The 18608-nt window shown below is 43.5% G+C and overlaps 1 protein-coding gene across 5 annotated transcripts in view; it reads right to left on the bottom strand.

Moving 5' to 3' along the window:
• The window catches only part of CCDC169 (coiled-coil domain containing 169), a 42268-nt gene extending 23810 nt beyond the window's left edge, over window positions 1-18458 (bottom strand). The window contains exons 1-4 of one of the 5 annotated variants that reach the window (XM_059715851.1): window positions 18250-18458; window positions 8910-8992; window positions 8296-8406; window positions 8163-8203 (exon numbers count right to left, since the gene is read on the bottom strand). In XM_059715851.1, the coding sequence (XP_059571834.1) occupies window positions 8163-8203; window positions 8296-8406; window positions 8910-8992; window positions 18250-18320 (306 nt within the window). In that variant the 5' untranslated portion in view covers window positions 18321-18458. Of the gene's footprint in view, window positions 1-8162; window positions 8204-8295; window positions 8407-8909; window positions 8993-15571; window positions 15653-17495; window positions 17759-18249 lie in introns of those variants that run through there. The other 4 variants (XM_006267430.4, XM_059715741.1, XM_059715773.1 and 1 more) reach the window with 4 other exon arrangements.
• Window positions 18459-18608: the final 150 nt, after the last annotated feature.

The following is an 18608-nucleotide window of genomic DNA, read 5'->3' as shown; positions in this document are numbered from 1 at the left end:
GTATTCAAAAGCTTGTTTAACTCTATGCAAACTATGCAAGTGGTCCAATAAAAGATATCACCCAAAGAAATCCTTGTCTCCAGAATAAGGAGGTAACTTGACAAATCCTACTAGTGGCCAAGTGGGCTCTGCGGGATGAACAGTCTGGGTGTGGAGGCATCCTACCGAAAGTGCTATCCTGCACAGTCAAGGGCTTGTGCTATGTCAACATTGTCACTGCGGTTACAGAATGTGCAGTCTCAAGGCCAAACTGATTCTCACCCTGAATCCATCACTTGCATAGGCACTGAAGAGCACTCTCTACTTGTCCCTGATATGACAGTTGTGAAACTCAGTAGCTCGCCCTCATCCAAACTCTCACAGCATAACCTGACCCCACAATTTTAGCAGCAGTTCTTACTAAGCAGAGTCCACATCCAAGTTACCATCATGGGGACATGGATTCTGACAGCTTTCCCAAGAGTTGCAGAATAAAGCTCAGAGACTCTGTTCCTACTCTTTAGTGACCTTCATGTTCTAATGAAGTAGCAGCCACTGCTATCTGCACAGCAGATAACTGGCTCTGCATTCTCAAGCACACATTTGGCTCTCTGGACAAAGATACAATTCTCTCATCCTCTACTGTGCTCCCTATTTTAGGGTCAGATGCTATTATATATACAGAGGCAATTAAAAAATACTGCATTTGCTGTGAACTAAGAGATTTGGCCCCATCTCCTATAATTCTCATTCCTAATGCCTTGCATAGATGGCCATGATGCAAGGCTATGATGCATGATTTCACTGCAGAGAGCTGTGGAATGGGGGCCTCAAAGGACGCCTATACATGAGCAGTGAGGTTGCTTTGACATGCTGTAACTATAGCATGTCGGAGCAGAATCGATTAATCCAGTCTGCTGGAGTATGGGTAATTACTGCGCTCCAGCAGACTCCAGTGTTTTGTGTATCAGCATCCCTACGTTGAAAAATGGTGGTGGGGTGCTTTAACTAAGGCCTGTCAATTGAGCCTTAGTTAGAGCACCCCCATTGCCATTTTTCACTATGGAGACACTAACACATGAGATGCTCCGGGTGCTTTAATTACAGAGGCTCTTGGAGCCACTCTAATTAAAGTGTGTTCCCCCCTCCCCATCCCACACCCACACCCCCCCAGAGCACGTGTATAAACACCCAAAGAAGTGTCAAGTACTATAAAGATGTTGGGTGGCACTGCATCCACATTGGCATAGTGCAGTACCAGCAGTCCAGCTCCCCCATGTGTCAAGCAGACTTAATGCTTCATAAGCAAAATTAAAATTTGGCCATTTCTGACTTTTGGGTAAGTAAATTTGCTTTGCAAAGTTGACATTTGTTTAATGTGCTCGGAAAGAGAAGCATTTGAAAGACTTCTCCCAGCACTCAAACACTGAGGTGAGTGAAATAATATTTCAGAAAATGGACTGAGGGAAATTTTAACTGGCAAGACTTCAAAGAACCTCTAAATGGCCATGTCTGCTAGGAAGGTAATTTATGACCTGTCAACTCCTACTGGAAAGACAGTAACCGAAGACTGAGACCTTATCTACCATGGGTCTTTAGCCACCAGTACAGCTGAACCCATCAAGAAGAGAGAAGCAAGAAGTGATACTTGAATCTAATCAAATCCCTGAGGGGCTTGTTCATCTTCAGAGAACTCTGTGAGACACACAGATAAAACTTCATTGGAGTCCATTTGAGATACTCAGAGCAACAGGTATATTTTATAATAAAAGGAAACAGCCCAAAAATAGAAGCTCCCAGAAAGCCAAGCTCAGAGAATACAGGAGGGCAACAGAAAGCTAACTGCACAGAATTGTCTTAGCAGAAGATCCAGCAAGAGACCAAAGAGCTGAAGGTGTCCCCTCTGTTGTTCGGTACTAGCCTGGTTGAAGATGCTTCCACCAAGTCTCAGTACTAAGGTGGTAGAATAAATTCTGACCTATGGAATGAAAAAAGTGAGGGTAGCTTTGTTACTGCAATTGGTTTAATAGAATATTGAAATATTGTTGTAAGTTAAGGTTTATTAACAGCATCTTCTGCTAAGCCCTGAATAGCTGCACAATGTATTCCTGGAAAAGAGACATAAGCTGACTAAGGGATTTCACTCAAATTTAAGATTCTTAGTTTTCATTAAACGGTCTGTGTCAAGCCACTCTGAGCAAGCTGGTGAGTGAAAGATGCACTGAGATTTCAAATGAATACTTTCAGCAGCTTCTTTATGTAACTGAATTTCACAGGCCTTGGCAAGATACAGTCAGCTCAATGATCCATCATGTCTGGTTTCCAGCAGTGACCAATGCCCAGAGTTTCCAAGAGAAAGGGAAACCCTCTATAATTAAGCATTTCTTCTCTTATGTACATGCTTTTTCTCTCTCCCCTCCTCAAATTACACTGACTTAACACCTGCTAGCAAATTAAATTATGCAGATTTATACTGCAGCTGAATTTTAAAACCACCCACATAAGCTGTTCTCACAACTGGATTTTTCCATGCATTGCTGTTATTGGCAATGCTAGTGACAATTTCTATCAAACTCTTCTTAGTATCCCAGGTGACAAATTGATGACATCATAAAGCACGCCCAACTTGCTTTTCACTAGAGCCTGACTTGTAGTGCCCACTGATCTCATGACAATTCACTCCCACTCTAATCCTCTTCGATTTTTCTCCATGAAGCAGCCACAGTAACAATACAATTGTCTGGGATGTAAAACAAACAAAAAAGCCTTTGCAATTTATTCTACTTGACATTTGAAATAAAATAGCTTCATGTAGAAAATAAATCGCCTCCCACCCCTTTCAACACCAGGTGTTTGTGTCTATCAGGTGACCTAATTAAATGCTTAATGTCATTTTAGGTTCAGTGTGCAAAAAGTAATGCTATATTTTTACAGGTACTGAAATCAAGGTCCATTTTTAACTAAATGATAAACTGTCTCTAATTTCATACTACAATAATTACAGAAAAAACCCTAAAATTCTTTAGCAAAGCATGTTTCTACCTATCCTGTCTATTTGAATCTTGTCCATTTGAATCTTGTGCTATAAACACCATAAAGGTTTCAGTATACAGATGAACCCAGAAGCACTATATATGTTTTAATACCAAGTGCCCCCTTGTGGCTGATGTAATCATTCATTTAAAATCTATATTGAAAAAGAGTGTGAACATTGTGAGTCAGGCTGCTTATTAAGTTTGTTTGGACTAGAAGCTGACACAGACCTTGGTAACAGGACAACTCCATTTGAAAGTTCAGGGCCATCTGGTATCACCTACTGCCCCTGAAGTCTTGCAGATTCTTCAGCAGAAGTGCATATAATTAATCCCAAAGCAGTAGATAGGGAACCCCCATATTTTCTGTCCAGTCACAAACTAGGAAACAGAAGATCCATAAAACCTAGTTTCTGGCAATAAAGCAAGCTGCTTGCAGGCTTTCCCCCTGGTCTTATTGCTTTACTGGCAAAAGGCAAGTGCACCCTACCCCACTGAAAACAAAAAAAGATGAGAGAAACAGTCACTTGGTGAGTCTGAAGACACCAGAAAGAACTGTCCAGACCTGGGTGGTAATGAAGAGGAAAAAGGCAGATCAACAAAATGTCTAGAGACATCTAAGGTATGTTATGCGAGTCAAGAATAGCCAAGAGAACCTGTGAGGAAGACAGTGAGGGATAGGGCTCGAGGACAAACAACATCAGTCCAGATGACAAACTGTTGTCCATACCAACAACAACATTCCCTAAATTGACTCAGACCCATTTTTCAAGCACCCCTATTTGTGACATGCCGAGAAATGCATCGTTTCAATTAAAGGTCACTAGCTAAGGGAACTGTCAACTTTTCTACTGCCTTAGTAAAATGCTGATGTCCCCTGTGGACAAGCTCATAGAAGCCTTTAACATGTATTACAAAAATTCTCACCTATCTGTCTTCCTAAAGACCAGATGCCCTGTCATTTTTGTGCTGCCAGCTTCTTCTACAATGTGACATTGTCACAGGCAATGGGTGGTATAACCATCAAACCTTAAACCCCAAAGTGCTGATGTGGTGGGGCTCAAGACAGTGCCCAATGTTGTCACTATTTTGCAAAGCAAATGCCTGGACCTTAATTTCAGAATCTCCTCAATCATGTTGCTGGGTAATCTTGAGCACAGTGGCTTATAATAGAAACTCTGGTTCCTCAGCTAATCTTAACTAGAGCGTTGCTAAGGCAATGCTATCAGAAGTGTGCTCCCCTGAACTGATTCTACAGTATGCCTCCCTGTATTTGCATACTAAAGCCTCTATTTGGGAATGGCTTCTTGCAGTAACTATAAGGAGAAAAGGAAAAAAAGATTACGATTTCTCTCAGCTATTATGGGGAAATGATAATTAGGAGACAATCTATATGTTTCACACAATATTGCTTAATGAAAAATATGTGAATAAATGCTGGCAGGTTTACTGAAAAATAAATAAAATTCACACCAGACTAGCTTTTAAAAAGACTGAATTTCAGTTTCCTCATAAGCACTGAATGAATTACAGTGCAGCATGTGTATTATTCACCGGTACACAAAAGACATTATTCACTAAGCATTCTTCACTGTAGGAGTGTTCTATCTGCAAGACGTTCTATCCAATCTCAACATGCAAAAATGATTTTTTTAATCTTTAATGGTAAAGATGTAAATATTTGTATTACTGGTTTCACACTGTTGTGCTCTCTGAAGGGTAAAACACCACCCACATTTCTGGAAACAAAAAGAAAGACAGATCTCAGGTATGAATGAGAACCTGAAATTAAATACCTCTTTGTTTAAATATGAATGGTCTATATGTTTTTCACAGCAAGGCATAATTCCTCAGCATGATTCTACTTCTACAGGGCAAAAGGTACTAGCCTTCTGTAACAATTCTTCCAGTTTCTGGGAACAGAAATTCCTGTGCTTCCTTATAAATCATTAGAGATCTCATTGGAGTAAATTATGTTCAATTCAGGCCCTTATCATGTCTATTGCCCTGGTAACTGAATGCTTAAGTATTTTCCATTGCCACATTGGTGAAATCAAGACCATTCACTTGTAATGCTATATAGTGCAATACAGAGCCTTTCCCCAAACATCTGCTTGGTTGTCTGGAAAGCATCCATTTTCAGACATCAATTTATCCTTTGAATCTTGTTGTCCTGTGTTTGTACAGCATACAGCACAACAAAGTCCTGATCAATAACTGGGCTTGCAGGTCCTATCAAATAGTATTAAGAAATAAAAACAGTAATATGAAATAAAGGTAATTTGTCCCTTTGTCTCTTCATTCTCTCCATCTTCTATATCCACAATGTTAATTCTTACACTGAATTCCAGCTTGAAATGTGCTGAGTTGGAGGACAGACTTATGCAACCAAGAAATAGCAAGAATTTGCAGAGACAAAATCAGGAAGGCAAGACAAAGAATGAACTACACCTGCCAAAGGAGGTCAAGGACAACAAGAAGAGGTTCTTTAAGTATGTTAGCCAGAAGAGAAGGAGCAAGCAAGCTGTGGGTCCTCTGTTAACAAGCCAGAGAGAACTCTTCACAGAAGATGCAAAGGTGAATCTACTCAACAGCTACTTTGCCTCAGTCTTCCCCAAAAAATTGATCTGCAGCCAGACACTTAATAAGGATAATCTGGAGGTAAGCTTGGGGAAGAGATGACAAAAGAGATGGTCAGAGAGCTTTTGTTGGGTCTGAATGAATTCAAGTCAGCAGGATCGGATTAACTTAATCCCATGGTCCTAACAAAACTGGCAGAGGAGATCTCAGAGCCCTTGGCAATGATCTTTATTAAGATGTGAGAAACAGGCCAGGTACCAGAGGACTGGAAAAGAAGCAGTGTAGTGCCCCTCTTTAAAAAAGTGAAAAGTATGATCTGGGGAACTACAGACCAGTTATCCTCACCTCAATACCTGGTAAATTACTGAAGTGTGTCCTAAGGAGGGCCATTTGCAAGCATCTGGAGAAAAAGTTGACTGCAAGCAGCCAGAATGAATTTATGAAAAACAGATTGTGTCAAACAAACCTGATCTCCTCCTTTGACAAAGCATTCCCTGCATTGGGTGGAAGAAGGGAATGCTGTGGATATAGTGCATCTCAACTTCAGCAATGCTTTTGACAAGGGCCTGCATAACCTTCTCATAAACAAATTGGAGAAATATGGGCAAGACAAAACTATTATAAGGTGGACAGATAACTGACCCAATGGCCATAAACAAAGGGTAATTATTAACAGGTCCATGTCAGAATGGCAGGAGGTTTTGAGTGGAGTCCCACAAAGGTCTGTCCTGGGCCTGGTGCTGTTCAGTGTGTTTATTACTGATTTGGATGCTAACATAGAAAGCTTCTTGAGCAAGTCTACAGATGACACAAAACTGGGAAGGACTGCAAACAGGTTGGAGGATACGAGCACAATTCAGAAAGATCCTGACAGATTGGAAAACTGGGCTAGAGCTAACAAGATGAAGTTCAATGCACACAAATGCAAGGTGCTACACCGCAGGAGGAATACATAAAAAATACAAATATAAAACGGGTTATACTTAACTGGATGGCAGTGCTATGGAAAAGAACTTGGGAGTCTTTGTAGATCACGGACTAAATATGCGCCTGCAGTGTGATGTAGCCACACAAAAGGCGAATGCAGTTTTGGGCTGCATCAATAGAAGCATCAGGTGCAGGACACAGGCGGTGCCTCTACTTGACACTGCTTAGGCCTTATCTGGAGTACTGTATGCAGTTTTGAGTTCTGCATTTTAAAATGGATGTGGAGAAGGCAAAGAGGGTGAAGAGATAGGTGATAAAAATTATAAAGAGCTTAGGAAGCAAGTCATATGAGGAGAGGCTGAAGGAGCGAGGCACATTCAGCTTGGAAAGATGCTTAAGAGGGGACATGACATCAGTCTTCAAATACCTGAAGGGCTGCCATAAAGAAAGAAATCTTCTTTTCTCTCTTGCTGCAGAGAGGAAGACATGGAACAATGGCTTGAAGTTGCAGCAAAATAAGTTTAGACTGGACATCCAGAAAAGCTTCTTCACTGTTGGAACAGCGAACAGTGGAAAAGACTGCCCAGGGAAGTTGTGGCAGACAAGGTTCTTTGGGTAAATCTGATACCTTTTATTAGACCAACTCAAATAGTTGGAAAAAATCTTCTTAGCAAGCTATTCCAACTATTTGAGTTGGTCTAATAAAAGATATCAGATTTACCCAAAGAACCTTGTATGCCTATGTCCTCAGACCAATACACTTACAATTTATACCTTTGTAATAGGGAAGTTGTGGACTCTCCATCACTGGAGGTGTTCAAGAAGCTGGACAGTTACTGGGGTTGATCTGGGCATAGTTATACCTATGTTCTGCTATGGGTATTTCCCATGCTTCTATGCTTTACTGGTTGCGTCCACCTCCTTTTTCTACTACATGTATCAGGGTGTTTTTAAGCCTCCCTGAGAGGCACTTGGTGTTGGCTACAACCAAGGATGGGGACTTTGACTGGGGTATGCTAATGTTCCTGCTGGGAACAAAGCCAGAAGTTCCTAACTAGAGCGCTCCCCTCCCCACCACCTCCCGGTTAGACCAATCCCCATATTTGGAATCAGGAAGGAATTTTACTCCATGGTCAGACTGGTATGGACTGGGGGGGAGGGGAGTTACCTTCCTCTATAGTGTAGGGGGCATGGCCCTCTACCCAAGATTTGTTAAGCATATATTGACAACATTTCATAGAAGTAGGACCTTGGCTGCCATGGTTCCCCTGTGGCAGGTTAGGGTGTTAGGTCTGTGTTGTGTCAGGGTTAACAGATGTTTTACGTAGAGTTTATATTATGAATTGTATAAGATGTTTTGAATAGGGATGATCCTGCCTCAGGCAGAGGGTTGCACTAAATTGACCTCTGGAGGTCCCTTCCAGCCCTACTTTTCTAGGATTCTATTTACCCATTTTGTTAAATGCCTCAAGTTTTGAAACAGCTGCACAGGTGACACAATTAAAAAAACTAAAGCAGGTGACAGTTACAGATTATGGAGCAGGTCACTGTTTTTTTCTGAGTGGCACTGGTTAACATTATTATATATATTTTAGTTGCAGTGCTTTTCTAGAATCTTGTGCAATTAAATGTCACTGTACTCACCACAGGCATTTGATCAAAGAAGCGAATGGAGGACAATCTATCTACAAACAAACAAAATATGTAACTCAGTGATATCATTTAATATAGAATGATGAAAACTAGAGGGAGAAAATCTATGAATGCCTATTTCTACCTGTTGGATTTCCATGAATATGTTCCATCTTTTTCCGAAGGAAACCAATTTGCCTTCCTAGCTGTCCATTTAGTTCAACTTGTGTTTCATATCTAGTTTTCCATTCATTGCCTTCAAAGAAACACAAGATTATTATATTTCATTCCAAATGTAATTGATGATTCTGATATTAGAACCTTGCTTATTCAAATAAACTCCAACTTTCTTCAAAAAAATATCCCTTTACATGCAAAAGAATGAGAAAAAGATAACAGGTGAAATCCTACTGTGAAATCTCACTGCCTTCAATGGGCTCCAGATTTAGATTCACCAAGGAACTCTAACAAATGTTTTATATGAATTCCATTAGTAATATATGAAAAAAAGTACAAAATAAGTGACTAAAGGATTTCCACAGCCTTTATTGCTATTTTTCCAATGTTAAATGCTAAAACAACACTAAAACATGTTAGCTCTATTTGAAGAGTATTCTGTTTTAAGTGGCAAAGCCTAAATCTGTATATAAGAATTTATAGTGCTGAGTCTGTCCCTCGGCATTTGGTTGGCAGCACACTGAGCAGGTCACTGCCTGTGTTTTCTACTGTTTTAACAGGAGTTTGCTATAATTTACTTACCTTCATCCTCAACACTGCCAAGTTGTTTTTCCAGCTCCATTACTGTGCTTCTCAATTCAAATATTGAGAGTTCCAGCATTTCCCTGTGATATTTAGAGAAATCAGTGAAATAGTTATATAATGAATCATCTTATTATTAACAGTACAAACTAACTTGGATTGTATGCACAAATGAAATGTCCTTTATGCCTCTATTATTATATTATATTCTCTAGGACTGTGTGCCCCAACCTTCACTTATCCATAGAGAGCAATCCTGAGCCAAAATTGTGCTGCTGGTAACCTACCACTTTGCTCTTTCTGTGAACCTCAGCTTTACTTTCCTGTGGCGGCAAGCAAAAGTAAAGGGTCTCATAGGTAATGTGCGAGATATGGGTTGGAGATCACTAATCTAGATTGTGATATTACAGTGCGTGTTCTGTAGGGTTTCTACAGTGTTTGGGAAAGGAGTGAGGTAGTTCTGAAATTCTGTGAACGAAATCACTTTCATAGTAAAACAACATACACTAAACATCAATATCTGGCAGAACATCAGGTGTTAAGCTAATGCAGGGGTTTTCAACCTTTTTTAAGGAGTGTACCCCTTCTGGTGGCAGTGGCTGGATGTGGAGTGGTTGGGAGGTGGGGGTGGCGGCGGATGGACGCAGAGCCGGCAGGGGGTGTGGCAGGGCTTGCACGTAGTGGCATGGGGTGGTGGATGGAGGCGGCAGCCGTCACGTGCGAGCCACCCCCCGCCCCCACGGCTGGCTGGCCAGACGGCACTTGTGCAGCCCTCAGAAGGGAGCCGCTACCCTCACCTCCTCCTGGCCCTGCTCCTGGGAGCTGGTGGCACAGGGTGGTGGGTGGCGGTGCTCCGTACCTGCCCACCCACGTGTACCCACTAGCATCTCTCCAAATATCCACAGTTGACAACCCCTAAGCTAATGGACAAAGGATGACCATAGTTTTGGATGCTTAAGAGAACACCCAAGAAATGTGCTGCTGGAAATTACCTTATTTTTAATTTAGGACTTAATTCTTAGTGACTAATCATTCTTCCAGAAGCTTTTTTTTGGCCACAATGACTCAGATTTCACTCAGAAATGTATTATTGTAGTATATCATAACTGTTAGCTCAAGCCATTGATTAAAATAACATGAGGAACAGAAAACTTTCCCTGGAAAAAATTCTAGAGATAAGCAAACATTTTTTTCCCATGACTTACAGCTTTAATTGGGGGAAGAATGTCTTACCCCCTAAGGACAAAGGTAAATTTCAGAAGCTCTGGTGGGCACCAATGAAACTGCCAGGTACCACCACAATTTCAATCTCCTGCTACCTTGGAGAGAGACTAGCACAGGAATTATTCACAGGGGAGGAGGACTCATCTGCATCCACCAAATAAAAAAATGGAAGTCTGGGAAAGGAGAAAGCCTAGCACAGGGGTGTCCAACCTTTTTGAATGTGGGGCCAGATCATGAACTTTTTAATTACCCAGTGGGCCAGCAGGAGCGGGCGCTCGCGCGGCCTGTCCAGTCCAGCCGCAGTCTCGGGGTGCAGGGGTCAAGGGGTGCTGCCTGACCCCGCCGTGTCCTCCCTGCCACCTAGGCAGCCTCAAGGATGCTTCCATACCTGCGCACCTGGGCTCAGCAGCCAGGGGGACATGTGGGGACTCTACAAGGCGCTGCGGGGCTGGGGGAGGGACAAGGAGTTGGAATGAAAGTAAACAGCGTTACTTTTGTTTCCCGTCGCAACACCGCAAGCCACAGAAAATAGCTTGATGGGCCGCATGGTGGCTCGCGGGCCGTATTTTGGACAAGCCTGGCCTAGCAGAACCCTCTGCCCTTGTAGGTGACCAGAAGGATGGAGAGCAGTAACAGACTGGAAAGGGCAATATACATTCCCTCCCTCTCCACAAAAAAGTCCAACAGTCACAATGCTGTGAAGTGGGATGGAAGAAAAGAAATCTTGTCTCTAGAAGTCATGAGCATTGTAGATGGGGAACATTATATGCAAGATAACTACTGATCAATAAGCATATACAAAAGGTATAAAAACATGGTTTAAAGGCGGCACTCTGACAGAAATGCAAGAAGATGGGAGTTGGGAGTTAGCTGGAATGCTGACCAGTGCTTTCTGGCATCATGAACTAACTAGTAAATAACCATCCATGCTTACAACAGCCGCCTGATTTTCCCTGGAGATTTCCTTTGATCTGATGAGGAAGTCTGACCTGCTTTATTTTACAAGAATTGAGATCATAATCTAAAACAATACAACTGCAAGCACAAAACTAGGTACCACAACATGAGCGTGCTATTTTGTCCTGCTACTGACTAAGGATTTACAGTGTTTGTTTTTGTGACCAGTTTGAGGAGGACATTCTGAGGACATACTCACATGAGTATTTAGATGAGCTTTTAGGAAGGTAGAATAAAAAACCCCCTCCATACTCCAAAACCTGTATAGCAAAAGCTCCAGTTGAAATTAGTTAGAACCAGAGCTGAACTGGTAAAGCCATACAAAGTCTAGTTTCCCTTCTATGACAAATCCCAACTTTAGCATTCATCTCAGTAGGAGAATGATAACTATAACTAGAACAGATGTGCTTGCAGCTTGCAACCAAAGTAATTTTTATCCCTGTTAATATTAAAAAATCATATACAGTAGCTCCTAAAGATCAAATAAGATCACGTTCTTCCTTCTGCATCATTAGCAAAAATGCTAGCCAAGTCCCAGTTACATTTACTCTTGATGAGAATATGCACAGAAAAAACAGGTGACATTGGGTGTTAAGGCTGAATTTGCTACACTGGTAGCTAGGGAAAAAATCTTCCATCTCACTTGTCAGCTGAAATTGACAGCAATTTTGAAAAACAAAAATCACATTGTTATTAAACATTTCCACTGCTGTAGCATCTACATCCAACAGCCATGTTGGGCTCTCATTATGTATGACTATCACAGCTGTATGAACATCTGCAAACCACAGTCCCTGCTCTGGAGGAGAGAAAATCTGAGCTCAGTGCTGTACAGGTGCCTGACCATGCAGAACAGCTTGTAGGATCAGTGTCTTGGTTTTTACTTGGAGGGGTTGTGGTGTGCTTTGAGATGGTCTTAATCTCAAAGCATTTAAGGTTTTGAAACTTCCCCACATCAGAAGACAATTTACAACCCTTACAGTGGGAACACTTAAACGTGTGCTCATGGATTTCAGTGGAAAATAACCATATCTGTAGTGATGTCCTGAACAGAAAAGCTTTCCTGAATCACAGCCTCTATGCAAAAAAAATACTCAGATAACCAAGTGCTGGCTGAAAGCATGAAAAGATGAAAACTGGCTGGGTTTCTGGTTTAAGATTTTCTTTTCTTTTTTTTTTTCTTTTTTTTTTACAGGTGCTATTTTTTGTTAAGTTACTTGTTTCTGATCTTTAGTGGCAGCCCTACAACTCCTTGCCCTGAGTGTGGGCACAATAAGTGTCACTAAAACCATAACAAGTCTTACTAGACACTTATTCTTACTAGACATTAGACAAGTATAAACGTGACTTTTAAGCCTTCTTAGTTGTATACCATTATACACACTAAACTTCCCTCCCTCTCAAAAACATTTCACATGATATTTGCCAAATAATCATTTTGCTGACTTTTGTCTATAGTAACATAACTGTTAACATAACAAGTTAAATTCTTCTTTAACTTCTTTGAATTTGTTTAGACATTTCATGGTAATATATCAAAAATCAACCAACATGAGACTGTAAATCCCTTGCTTAGAGAAGTCTCTTTGGTAGACTCATACAAGTAGAAGTCATGGTTCATCAGTGTAAGAGGCAGTCAATGTCTGGTCTATTGGGCCTGATCCAAAGCCCATTAAATTAAGTTTGTGGAGAAACTCCCATTGATTTCAGTGGGCTTTGGATCAATTCCTAAGTGAACAGTATGTACAGCAATGGTAAGCCATACACGTATGATGTGGAATAGCCTATAAGAAAGGGAAATCATTGTTTAAGATTCCAGTTGGTAATACAAGATTTATAGTTAACCGTGTCATATCACATCATTAATAAAGTTAAATTTACATACTGTATCTTCCACTGGTCAGCAAAAGAACAACAAACCTGGGGAATAGCATGCATATTCTAACTGTGAATGTTGTTGTCAGAGAGCAGGTAAAGTGCATTATACATTAAAATAGACAATGAATGTTAATTACAGCATGAAAAGGAGACTGCCTGTCTTGGTTCAAATAAGAAGGTCTACTGGTACCAGACACAACCTGTGTTAAAGGTCATGCCTGGTATAGATGGGAAGAATAGAAAATCAATGGACTGATGGATTAGACTCAGAAATTAGACCTGGTAGGTAAATGAAACAATGAGATCTAATTTCTGATGTTCCAATGTTCCTTTTTTGGTTTCAGGTTCCACTTTCCCCTCTTTTACCCCTCCCAAGAGCTTTAAAAAGAGAAGCTATGGGGTCTAAAATGGCCTAACTATCTCAAGTACCTACCCTGGGTAAAGCCAACAGACCTCAGCTTCTCTCCAAACAATCATTTGCTGGTAAGCCTTAATGGGATTTGCAAGCAATGTCTTTTGACCAATAATTTTCTGACCAAATATATCTGCATCATATAGAACCAGTAGGAATGGACCATCTACCTCACCCTGGCTTGAGAAAGACTGGACCAGACAAGCTAAATGGTATCACAACAGCGAGAAATACAGCAGGGTCCAGAGCAAAAGCTGTCATGGCCAAATTCCCAGCCCAGAGCATCCACCCGTGACTGACAACAAAGAGCCTTGCTGAGAGCATCTACAAAAGCCATACTTCAGCTGTATGCATACATTGTTGTGCAGCACTACCAAGCACCTTTTGCTGCATCAGCATTTTGAAGCACTACAAAAATAGAGTGCTACAGTGTACATACATTCAGAAAACTGGCTGGAGTGCTGCAAAGTGCCACCAAAGGCACACTTTCTAGCAATAGGGCAGCAACAGCTAATCTAGGCAGCAACAGCTGCTTGGGCTGCCTCACCTACTTGATTAGCTGTTGTCACCATCACTAAGGAGCAAGGCAGCAGAGACCTGTGACAGCCCCTGCAGCAAGCAGAGACGCAGCTCTGCTCCTCACAGGTTCTTAGGGATCCAGTTGCTCTCACTCCCTCCCCTTTGGGTGTGTGTGGGGAAAGCAGAGCACTTGGGAATACTGAAGAACTGAGAAATCCCGAGTAGCACTAAGGTAACTGTCTACACATTATGTGTGGCACTACAAAAGGTGCTATAAACAGCCTGAACACATAGACAAATATTTTTTGTAGTGCTACAAGGGCATATATAGTACACAAGCAAAGTGTGGACATAGTCTTGTCCCCCCTGCCCCTTTACTATCCTATCACTTCTTGCCCTTGGATCTCTCTGTTTTGTCAGACACAGAAAAGGTAACTACGATGCACAGCAGTCCACTTGAAATTCAACAATCGGACTAATCCTTCTTAATCCTTTCCTCTCCTCTAAGAAGAATTTATTTGACAAAATGAGAGACTTTAGCTCTTCTCTCTATCCTCTCTTTGACAAAGGGATTTTGATCAATTTTGATTATGTTTTGCATAACCAACCTAATCAAATTTCGCAATATTGTATATGTATTTTTTATTCTGTCTCACACATATCCTAACGATACAATCCCATGCCTTGGTACAACTTTTCTAAGATGTCTCTCATGGGACTAAGTAGACTGAAGTCTACTCAAAACCATAATGATGCTTACCTATTTAGCATAAGGTAACAGGGTCATGTAAACACCTTTGACTCTGGGAGTGCTCATTCCATCCAAATTAGCAAACCAGAGTGTCAGTTTTCTAAGCTGATGCCCAGTTCTTTGAAAGATAAAACTCCAGTGAAGTTGGAGCAGTATATGGGGCACTGCTGTAAATAAATGAAATGCTAGGTAACAAATACATTACATAGCAACAAAGCTTTACTGGAATAAACAAACTGTGAAAGATAACTGCCTTTGCACCTCCTTTCTTATTTAGAACCACACACAGAGGTAAAAGTAGCCCTGTAATTCTATATCAGTGGATCTCTTTTTCCTTCCTCTCTCTAATTTTAATTCTGGATAACACTGAAAGACTGGGGTGCGGGGCAAGGATTGTATTCTACAGACCAGATTTTGAGAGGTGCTAAGCACAATGTCACTGTTCATTCTCTGTGCCTCTGAAAATCATGTTTTTAATTAAAACTAGCATCCAATATAACTCAGTAGCCTATCCCATTCTGACCTGCACTTCTGTTTAGTATACGTGCTAATACTTCCCCCAACTTTGCTCAACCAAATGGAATGACTTAAAAGCAACTTGCCAGGAGCTGGATGGCCACAGCTCATTAGCACAAAACAAAGCAGGTTCTAGTTATCTTCATCTTGGACATAGTGCAGAAGTATGATTGTGCAGGGGTAAGCAAGATGGAAGAATTCATGGCCACTCAGAGAGTAGTTTCCAGCATGAGCTGTGCCCCTTGGACCTCAGAGAAAGCTACCAAAGCCAACTGCATTCTACAATGAGAAGAGGTCAAATTTGGCAAGTTACTTCTAAATCAGAAGTTCCATGCTCCAACCGAGATGGTGCAGGGACAGCAGGAATAATGGCCACATAGAGAAACATTATGTATAGAGACCTACCTAATTTGCGGGGGCTGCTCCCTGATTTTGCAGGCAGAACTCAGACCCAGGCAGCCATGTCATAGGCGGAGTGTGCCCCCCTTGATTGGCCGAAGGGCCCTGGTGGCCCTGCCCCTTGGCAATGATTGGCTGTGGGGGCTGCCTGTCATGTGGTTCCACCCCTCACCGCTGACTGATTGCAAGGGCTGCCTATCATGCAGCCCTGCCTCTTGTTGCCAATTGGTGGAGAGGGATGGGGTCACAGGACAGGCAGCCCTCACAGCAGGCAGGGGTGGCAGCTGCCTTGCTGGCAGTCCTTAGAGCAGGCAGGCCAGCCCTGCTACCAAGCTGCTGCAGCAGCACTCAATAAATTTGAGGGTTTTTTCCATGGATTTCGTGGGCATTGCCCGGATTTCCTGGAATCTGCAAAATCATAAATTTGGTACGTTCCTAATTATGTGCCACACCACAGCGTTCCACTGTCATTCCATCCTACAAAACTAATGTGTATATAATATATACATTATATATTATACATATATAAATATAACATTAGACACACTACTGTATTTACTTATATATAATATGCCCCAAAATAAGATACATGCCTGAATTTTAAAGGGCAGAATGAAAAAAAAGATCTTTCCTCATAGTAACTGAGTAGCAGTAGCTAGGGAGCTGAACCTGCTCACTGCTATGCTCTCTTTAGATCAGTGTTTCTCAACTGGTGAGTCACGACCCAAACATGGGTCACAAGAATATGTGAACAGGTGGCGAGGAAGTCCCAGAAAAACCTGCGAAAGCATGGGTTTCCCCTTGCAGGCTGAATGTGTTCCAGCCTGCAAGCACTGCTTGAGATGTCTGGTGGTAGTAGGCACAAGTGCATCAGCGTGCAAATGTACATGGCCAGCATACAGCAAGGCCAGGTTGTGGGAGCAGCCCCAGCCACTGGACGTAGGGAAGTGTATGGGGAGCAGGGGATGGAAGTCCAGGGGACTGTCTGGACGACTGGGGGGACGTGTGTGTGTGTGTGCATGCACAGGTGCTGGGGACTGTGGCCAGGCATAGAGCTGTGGCAGGGCAGGGGAAGTCGGGATGGTGCGGGGAGTAGATGCCTGGACCTTCAGCAGGGGAAGAAGGCAGGGGAGCTCCTTCACAGCAGGGAGCTGCGTGCCTGGGCCAGTAGCACGGGGCCAGTGCCCATGTACACAGGGGCCTGCACTCACTGCTTGTGCTCTGGCCCAAGCAAGACAGGGGCAGCTGCCCCCCCCTCCCCCCCCAGCAGAACTGGGGGGCGGGGGGACAGGGGACTACGGATCAGGAATGAGGGAAACCAACATGGCTGAAAAATCAGGGGGCTGTGGCTTGGGGGTGAGGGACACTGGCAGGGGACTGTGGGTTGGGCACTGGCAGGGCCAGGGGGTTGCGGGTCTGGACAAGCCATTGACCTTGGCAAATGGGTCCCTGAATGAAAAAGGTTGAGAACTCTGCTTTAGATCACAGATTTTCCTTTTCCTTTTGCTCAGCAAGCGGCAAATTGCTCTTACTGTATTTGTCGCAGATAATGCACACTTCAGATTCACACAGCTAGTGTTTTGAAGAGGTGCGTGTGTATGCAATATGTGAGTATACTGTGGCCATGCACATACATTCCCACAGACACTCAACTACATTAAAAGAACAGTCCTAAAATTCCAAAGTCAAACATTCAAGTTAGGAAATGTCAGTAATATCTGACATCCTAACTTGGCTCCCTGGTATGTATGCTTTACAATAAAGGCTTTAATTACATGATCACATGCTTCTCACTACTCTTTCCCCCAGGACCCCTGTCTCAGTGCACAGAAAGGATGGCACACACTAAATCAGGCTTAACCAGGAGACCATCCTATCTCTGTCACTGCACATTTTCCAATTTCTGCAACAAATTAAATGGGGGTCTCACATATGCTGCTCTCTTTTACCAACCATCTCCGATTCACCTTCAACCCAAATGCTGAATGCAACAAAGGACCTACAGAAAAAAACAGTACATGCTCATGTAATCAAAAGACTGCAGTGTAACGCACGAGCACACAGGAGGCGCATTCACATTGCACAGACGTTTTGGGCATTTCCTGACTCCTAAATGCTTAGCTTCCAGAGTCCAGCAATGATTTTTTTAAATACAGCTTCTCATGTTCTTAGTTCTTAAACGTTTTTCAGGGGTGGAGGAAGGTTTTATTTATCCCTTTCCTTTGGGGAAACTGAAAACTCAGTGAGTCTATCTTGGACCTGAACAGTGACCTCCATGCGGGTTGGCAGCAGGTCACAACCGTGAGATGGCTCACAAGGGCCTCTGCTGAGTCACTGACACAAGTGGCAGGATGCACCCCCTGGGAGCGAGCACGCTTCACAGGAGGGTCCCCAGCCAGTGGCTGTGGAGGAAGGAGGATGCTGGGGTGTTGCTGGAGGGGGTCATGTCCGCCAGGCAGTGATGCTCCCTGCCCCTTTCCTTTGCGCCCAGCAGGGCGGCGCCACTCTGCTCCCCCCAGCCCCATTGGCTCTGCCCCTCCCCGGCTCCCAGCGCCTGTCCTGGCGTCCTCGCCTGCTCCCAGCTCCAAGCCCAGCCAGGTGCCTCCCCATCCTGCCCCTAAGCTCTGGCTCAGCCTGACCCAGCCCCCAGGGCCCTCAGCTTGAGGCTCCGCCCCGCCACTTACGTCATCCGCTCCTCCTGCCCCAGCTCCAGCCGCAGCTGCTCGGGGTCGCGCTCGCCGCCGGCCTCCCCCATGGCCCCGCCCGCCGGCCGTCGCCCTTGGAGACGCGAACGCCGTCGCCCGGAGTGGCGCTCACGTGACGCGCCGCGCCACCAGCAACAGCAGGTGTCGAGTCACGTGACTGCCCTCCAGCGCGGCAGGCCGGCGAGTCACGTGAGAGGTCCGGCAGGTTCCACCCGGTTAGATTCAAACGGCGGGGGCGGGGCCAATCGCCCTCTACCGTATTTACTCGCATACACACGCGGTTACCCCCGCCCCCACAAGAATCAGCTGCTGGGGACAATCACAGCGGAGTGCGCTGC

The sequence above is a fragment of the Alligator mississippiensis genome, chromosome 1 (assembly GCF_030867095.1).
Source record: "Alligator mississippiensis isolate rAllMis1 chromosome 1, rAllMis1, whole genome shotgun sequence".
NCBI lineage: Eukaryota > Metazoa > Chordata > Crocodylia > Alligatoridae > Alligator > Alligator mississippiensis.
This window is presented reverse-complemented; position numbering and strand designations above follow the sequence as displayed.